General features: G+C 39.9%; 1 protein-coding gene across 1 annotated transcript; it reads right to left on the bottom strand.

Moving 5' to 3' along the window:
- Positions 1-263: 263 nt before the first annotated feature.
- On the bottom strand, positions 264-7,999 carry LOC124119243 (WSC domain-containing protein ARB_07870-like). Its single transcript, XM_046481686.2, has 4 exons — positions 7,587-7,999; positions 6,820-7,219; positions 5,978-6,117; positions 264-745 (listed from the first exon to the last, which is right to left on the bottom strand). Exons 1-4 carry the CDS (start codon positions 7,824-7,826, stop codon positions 599-601), a joined length of 927 nt encoding a protein of 308 aa, XP_046337642.2. The 5' UTR covers positions 7,827-7,999; the 3' UTR covers positions 264-598.
- Between the last annotated feature and the right edge of the window lie 309 nt (positions 8,000-8,308).

Here is an 8,308-nt window from a genome sequence, read left to right as displayed (position 1 = left end):
TTTATCTTGGCACCATGATCACAATTCAACACTTTCATGGAACGCTAATAGTACATGTGTAATCTACAAGAAAAGACGAAAGACGTTTATACGAAACATTTTAAGATCTGAATTTCACGCTTTGCTGGTATGGGACGCCAACGAATCCTCAGCTGCATTTATTGTAAGCAGCAAATACCATTTGCAAAAAAATAACAACAATAAATAAACATAAATGAAATAGTTTATTCTCAGAACTATTATAATTGAATAATTGAACAACTTACCACATGCTTTAAGACGTAAAACATATTAACAGAAACATAAAACAACGGCGCCAGAGAATAATCAGTCTCGGTTATCAATATCGATTAACACTGGGCGTAAATAGCAAAATAGTGGTCAAAATTATATGAATGGACAAATGTAACTGTAACGAAATAATAATAAACCCAATGTTGCGATCTTGTGATCGCACATGTAAGTAAATGCTCCATACCAGATTCGCCATGGATCACATTCAGGGCCAGTCTGACTGCACCAGATATAATTGAAACATATTGCAAATTACTTATGTTCAATGTGACCAAACTCATGTTGTCCTTTGCGAATTTCAGTTTCAAGTGAACATCTGATATATCGCTATCCTCCAATCGTCTCCACACATGGTACCGTTGTCTCCGGTACAAGGACGCGAACACTGTGAGTCTGCGACCTTCGCATGTCCAGGTTGGATGACGGCATCACAAAAACATTCCTCCCCTACCTGAAGAATAAATGAAAATAGCTGCTACATTCTGTCCATAGCGGAAGCAGCACCATCCATAATATTTCCCGAACATTCCCGTAAATATATGCACAGACTACTGTACAAATATTAAACATCAGGCACAGGAGCAAAACATTTCTTTTGTAACAATTTAGCCTTCCTCAAATCAGAAGACAACGGACTAAAGTCGGCACGTATTTATCTATGATGGTTATCTAATGCAGTACAATCAGAATCGGCCCGACTCCATGTATGTAGTTACACAAGAACCTTTTACATCAGCGATTCCGGAAACACATGTTAAATTAACTTTAAAACTGAAAGTTTTGTGACTCTTGTTTTCTTAAAAACACTTATTTGCACTTCATGGTTATCGACATGTGCCCCTTAACGCCAATGACGCCGTTTGACGACCGAAGAAGTAAGCAGATACATAGGTGTGCTTGAAACTGGGTCAATGCAATGTCACATTGCAAAGGTCTTTTGGCGTAAGCCAAAATGTGATCAACCAGACGTGTGGAACAGCTACCCCACCGACATGCAGGTGGTCGACAGCGTTCCACCACACAGCGGGAAGACAGTTTTTTTCAAATGCGTCAACATTTCTACTGAGACAGTGCGTAATCGTCTCTGTGAGGCTGTTCTCCAGTCATGCACCCCACTGACCCCACATCAATGTAGGCACGTTTGGATCTGACTGGGCTCCAGTACTTTTCACAGACGAATCGAGATACTGTCTAAACTTCACAGATAGTCGTGCCCGGCCCCGCTATGGAGAAGGCGTAATCATGATTTGGGGTGGGATTAGTTGAGCTGAAAGAACCGACCTCTATTTTCTACAGCGGAGCACGACAGGAGGGCCAAACAGGCATGATGTACGTGATACCGTATGCTCTCTTTCACCACCTCTTTCACCAGACCTCAACCCTATCGGACACATTTTTAACGAGCTGAAGATCACCCTCTCACGACGTCCTGTCCTTCCGATAAACTACAGGAATTCTTACTGTAGAGTGGAGCATTCTTCCCATAGCAACCATCCGGACACTAATTGGACGCATGAGACGACGCCAGGCTGTGAATGCATCACGTGGACCACATACGCGTAACTGAGAGTTGTTGTTTTGCACAATGAATTTCTTTTCGTGATTTCTTGACGTTTCAGTTTTGGTCAGACACTCTCTTTTAGACGGGTGCTTTGACTGATTATTGGTCACCCATTGTGTGGGTCATGACAACATGTCAGCACACAATATTGTCTTTGTCTTTGTCTATATCAACAGATGCACACAATATTGGCTTTTTCTACTTCAACAGATGCACACAATGCGATGTATTACGTTTTAAAGTGGTGATCTTTAGAAAAATGTGAGTAGTTTATTTAAAAAACAACGTTAATCAGCCCATTTTATGATCAAACTAATATTTCACCCATATCACAGCGTAAGACATCAATACTATTGAGGGCTTTACACCGTATTACACCCCTCTCAAGTTTCGATCCGTCGAGGAGCAAGCACTGAATGACTGACGTGATATTATTTCTACTCAAATTGAAGTCATTTAGTGTTATTAGGAGACAATTGCAGGTAAGATACTCAGTGGAATCAATGTCCAAACTAGAGGTAATCAAATCGTTCACTGTGTACCTGTAGGTGCAGTGAAATAATGAACAAAGGAAGGGTATTTAAATTATGAAACGCAAATTGATTTTTATGGAGAAATATTGCTTCATTAGCAATCACGAAAAATGAAAGATTAAATCAGACAAATGTGAAAGATCTTTTATCAGGTTGTGTTGTATGAAAAGTTTACCACCAGAATAACTAAGAATTCAACCAGGGTCCTCCATATTCACTAATATGTGACATTGTAACTATTGGGTTTAAACTTGGGTTCAGTGGGTCTTTTGCCAATTCATGTTCCTTTGCCTGGCTGTATTCAACACCAATAGTTTTACCTTTAACTACAATGAAACCCAGTTGATCGGGATTATATCTTCTCAGTGACGGATTTGCAAGTATGCAGAGTAATAAGCCATGATGGAGTAATGTTATGTATGTATGTAATAGTCGGATGTTTCATTTTAAAGCATCACACAACAACTACCTCCATTGTAAAGGTATCACACAACAACTTCCACCATTGTAAAGTTATCACAAAACAACTACCTCCATTCTAAAGTTATCACACAACAACTACCTCCATTCTAAAGTTATCACACAACACCTACATGTACCTCCATTCTAAAGTTATTACACAACACCTACATCCATTGTAAAGTTATCACACAACTACTACCTCCATTCTAAAGTTATCACACAACAACTACCTCCATTCTAAAGTTATCACACAACAAGGACATCCATTCTAAAGTTATCACACAACTACCTCCATTGTGAAGTTACCACACAACAACTACCTCCACTGTGTAGTTATCACACAACTACCTCCATTGTAAAGTTATCACATAACACCTGACCTCCGTTCTAAAGTTTTCACACAACACCTACCTCCATCGTAAAGTTATCACACAACACCTACCTCTATTGTAAAGTTATCACACAACACCTACCTCCATTGTAAAGTTATCACACAACTACCTCCGTTGTAAAGTTACCACACAACAACTACCTCCATTGTAAAGTTATCACACAACACCTACCTCTATTGTAAGGTTATCACACAACAACTACCTCCATTGTAAAGTTATCACACAACAACTTACCTAAATTGTAAAGTTACCACACAACAACTACCTCCATTGTAAAGTTATCACACAACACCTACCTCTATTGTAAAGTTATCACACAACAAGTACCTCCATTGTAAAGCTATCACACAACTACCTCCATTGTAAAGTTACCACACAACAACTACCTCCATTGTAAAGTTATCACACAACACCTTAACTAAATTGTAAAGTTATCATACAACACCTACCTCTATAGTAAAGTTATCACACAACAACTACCTCCATTGTAAAGTTATCACACAACTACCTCCATTGTAAAGTTACCACACAACTACCTCCATTGTAAAGATATCACACAACAGCTACCTCCATTCTAAACATACCACACAACACCTACCTCCATTGTAAAGATATCACACAACTACCTCCATTGTAAAGTTACCACACAACTACCTCCATTGTAAGATATCACACAACTACCTCCATTGTAAAGTTATCACACAACTACCTCCATTGTAAAGATATCACACAACTACCCCCATTGTAAAGTTACCACACAACTACCTCCATTGTAAAGATATCACACAACTACCTCCATTATAAAGTTATCACACAACACCTACCTCTATAGTAAAGTTACCACACAACAACTACCTCCATTGTAAAGATATCACACAACAGCTACCTCCATTCTAAACATACCACACAACACCTACCTCCATTGTAAAGATATCACACAACTACCTCCATAGTAAAGTTACCACACAACTACCTCCATTGTAAAGATATCACACAACTACCTCCATTGTAAAATTATCAAACAACACCTTACCTCCATTGTAAAGTTATCACACAACACCTACATCTAAAGTAAAGTTATCACACAACAACTACCTCCATTGTAACGTTATCACACAACTACCTCCATTGTAAACTTACCACACAACAACTACCTCCATTGTAAAGATATCACACAACAGCTACCTCGATTCTAAAGATACCACACAACAACTACCTCCATTATAAAGATATCATACAACACCTACCTCCATTGTAAAGTTATCACTCAACTACCTCCATTGTAAAGATATCACACAACAACTACCTCCATTATAAAGATATCACACAACAGTTACCTCCATTCTAAACATACCACACAACAACTACCTCGCTTGTAAAGATATCACACAACAACTACCTCCATTGTAAAGTTATCACACAACACCTTACCTCCATTGTAAAGTTACGCCACAACAACTACCTCTCTTCTAAAAATACCACACAGCACCTTACTTCCATTGTGAAGTTATCACACAACAACTACCTCCATTGTAGAGATATCACACAACTACCTCCATTGTAACGTTATCACACAACAACTACCTCCATTGTAAAGTTACCACACAACTACTACTTCCATTGTAAAGTTACCACACAACAACTACCTCCATTGTAACGTTATCACACAACTACCTCCATTGTAAAGTTACCACACAACAACTGCCTCCATTGAAAAGTTACCACACAACAACTACGTCCCTTCTAAAGTTACCACACAGCACCTTACCTTCATTGTGAAGTTATCACATAACAAGTACCTCCATTGTAGAGATATCACACAACTACCTCCATTGTAAAGTTACCACACAACAACTACCTCCACTGTGTAGTTATCACACAACTACCTCCATTGTAAAGTTATCACATAACACCTTACCTCCGTTATCACACAACACCTACATGTACCTCCATTGTAAAGTTATCACACAACTACCTCCATTGTAAAGTTACCACTCAGCACCTTACCTCCATTGTAAAGTTACCACACAACTACCTCCATTGTAAAGTTATCACACAGCACCTACCCCCATTGTAAAGTTATCACACAAAAACCTCCATTGTAAAGTCATCACACAGCACCTTACCGCCATTGTAAAGTTGTCACACAGCACCTCCCTCCATTGTAAAGTTGTCAAACAGCACCTTACCGCCATTGTAAATTTGTCACACAGCACCTACCTCCATTGTAAAGTTGTCACACAGCACCTACCTCCATTGTAAAGTTATCACACAGCACCTTACCGCCATTTTAAAGCTGTCACACAGCACCTACCTCCATTGTAAAGTTGTCACACAGCACTTACCTACATTGTAAAGTTACCACACAACTACCTCCAGTGTAAAGTTGTCACACAGCACCTTACCGCCATTGTAAAGTTATCACACAACTACCTCCATTGTAAAGTTGTCACACAGCACCTACCTCCATTGTAATGTTGTCACACAACTACCTCCATTGTAAAGATGTCACACAGCACCTACCTCCATTGTAAAGTTATCACACAACTACCTCCATTGTAAAGATGTCACACAGCACCTACCTCCATTGTAAAGTTGTCACACAGCACCTAGCTCCATTGTAAAGTTGTCACACAGCACCTTACCGCCATTTTAAAGTTATCACACAACTACCTCCATTGTAAAGTTGTCACACAGCACCTACCTCCATTGTAAAGTTGTCACACAGCAACTACCTCCAGTCCAAAGAAGGTCATGTTGTGATTGAGACAGAACATCCAACACAACTCGGGCTTCATTTCAGATGATGTCACAGATACAGCGCTAAGTGCCCGGTCCCAGTCATCGATGTAGCAGCCTCTGTATGTGTACGGATCTGGAGACAAGAAGTGAGTAGGAGTGACTATCAAGGGAGGTTCAAAACAATTTTGCCACAGTTTGATAATGATAAAAATATGGGTGCTTATTTTGCGCTAGCCCCATACACTCGCGTACTACCAAACGACGTTAAACGTTGGTTCTTGCCGGCACCATGCTTGGCACTCGGCATTAAAGGTCATAAAACAAGGACTGCTCCGCTCGGTAGCAGTACAATGAGTCTGAGTTGGGTATTAAACTCTGAAAGCTATCCTTGTTTGCGTGCGTGCGTGTTTGTACAAAATCAAGTCTGGACCAAGCAATCTAGTGAGCAACGATCCACGCTGTAGTTATTATTTATTTGTTTTAGTTTACAAAGACGTGCAAACAACTAAATCACCAAGTCAGACCACCCGATCCAATTACTCGTCATTTACGACCAGCATAGTTTGCTAGGGTCTATAATAAACCGGTTACTCATCGGGGACTAAGTGAAAAACTCAGAAACGCTACGTTTAAAGTCACCTCTTAATGAATACCCAACGAATTTAAAAGCAAGGTCAGTTTTGGATCAAAACGACTGCAAGCTATAACGAGTTGGATTAAATGCGCATTGAACAGGATTTCAGTCATACCAGGGCTTGTCAGAATATTGTGGGAGAAACAAAATGTAATGTTAACTGTGTTGATCTTGAAATGTCTGGATGAATTATTGTAGTACCTGTGTGAGTAGCTGTAGTTGATGCAATAGTTGTAGTAGCTGTAGCAGACATAGTGGTTGCAGTAGCTGTAGTCGGCCCAGCAGTTGTGTTAACATTCGTTGATGCAGCAGTTGTAGTAGCTGCAGTTGTTGTAGTAGCTACATCCGCCATTGTGGTTGTAGTAGCAGCAGTTGTTATAGTAGTTGCAGTTGATGTCGGCGCAGTACTTGTAGTAGCTGTGGTGACTGTGGGCGCCAGGGTAGATGCAGTGTTTACAGATGTTGCGGTGGACGCTTGAGGGGCCGACGTGTCAGTAGACGTTGGTGAAAGCGCACAGATGTAAGTAGTCCCTCCTTCAACAGGGAAGCAAATCTCCTCTCCCCCACAAGGGCTACTGGCGCACATTCCTGTATATACCACCTGTGGGTGAAGGTAAGAGAATTTGTTTCATGATTGGTGAAATGTAGATGGTTCACTTTAAACTTTTATTATGGATACATAATACTACATACCTTTAAAGTACATACGACACAGAATAATACCTGAAGTGATGGAAAACATAATTACATTTATTAGATTAGGAAAGCGAAAAATTATGATAATTTCCAATAACATACGGTTGAAACGGCATATTCACACTGACAGGTACGTACAATATTTTATTGTAAAGATGAAGATAAAGTCAGTGTGTGTTTTATGCAGAAACAAGGCTTTTTATCAGCCACACATTTCAATTGTCATTTGTTTCCTTGGACGTAGGCCCATCCAGTGGACTAAAGACGTTTACCTTAATCTGAGGAAAGACGCTTCTGATGCTTGGCTGTTGTGAATGGAGGTGACATCTCCTTGGTTGAACACCCCAGGTGTAAGAGACACACTTTGTGGTATACTTGCACAGAGTCTCACACACCAGGGACGATGGCACCACGGTGGTAAGGAACGCATTTGACCCCGAGCTACTAACTTGATCAGTGGCCAGAATCCATAAACTATAGAACAAGTGAGGCAAAGTCGTCAAATACCTCATTGTCGCTGTCCTGTCTTAGGCTGTCTGCAGATGAGTGAGACAATGCAGTCTTCGTTGGAAAAAAATGATCAGATTAATATTGTATAGGTTGCCATAGAAAAGATAAAAATATCCCGATCAAGAGTGGAGTAGTATATGTGCTACTGGTTATTGAGCCAGACAGTGTGAGAATAGCTGCACACCTGCCTGATCGCAAAGTATCACTTTCAGTACAGTAATGATATATAGCAGACGAAATAATGATGGTGAGGTTTTGATCAATCGACAAAGTTCTGTCAACAGTGAAGACGTGCAATTAATTCTTAATGTTATAGATTTCTCAGAATCATTTTTCAAACAGTGACAATGACAATCCTTCATAACCTGAAGATTATTTGGACACGTGAAAGGGCGAACAGATTAAACAAATTGTTTGACATACACAACAGAAATGGAAGCCATAAAGGTTGAAGCAGGACAGGGATTAACAATCATTTAAAAGA

This window comes from Haliotis rufescens, unplaced genomic scaffold, assembly GCF_023055435.1.
Source record: "Haliotis rufescens isolate VD_foot unplaced genomic scaffold, xgHalRufe1.0.p SCAF_18, whole genome shotgun sequence".
In the NCBI taxonomy this organism is placed as follows: domain Eukaryota; kingdom Metazoa; phylum Mollusca; class Gastropoda; order Lepetellida; family Haliotidae; genus Haliotis; species Haliotis rufescens.
This window is presented reverse-complemented; position numbering and strand designations above follow the sequence as displayed.

What these genes read in the sequence shown, in the direction of transcription:
- LOC124119243 (XM_046481686.2), bottom strand. Translation starts at nt 7,826, where the DNA reads ATGAGGTATTTGACGACTTTGCCTCACTTGTTCTATAGTTTATGGATT. An exon ending in GCGTCTTTCCTCAGATTAAG is followed by an intron (nt 7,220 to 7,586) that starts GTAAACGTCTTT and finishes CTTCACCCACAG; the next exon opens with GTGGTATATACAGGAATGTG. An exon ending in AACTACAGCTACTCACACAG is followed by an intron (nt 6,118 to 6,819) that starts GTACTACAATAA and finishes TCTTGTCTCCAG; the next exon opens with ATCCGTACACATACAGAGGC.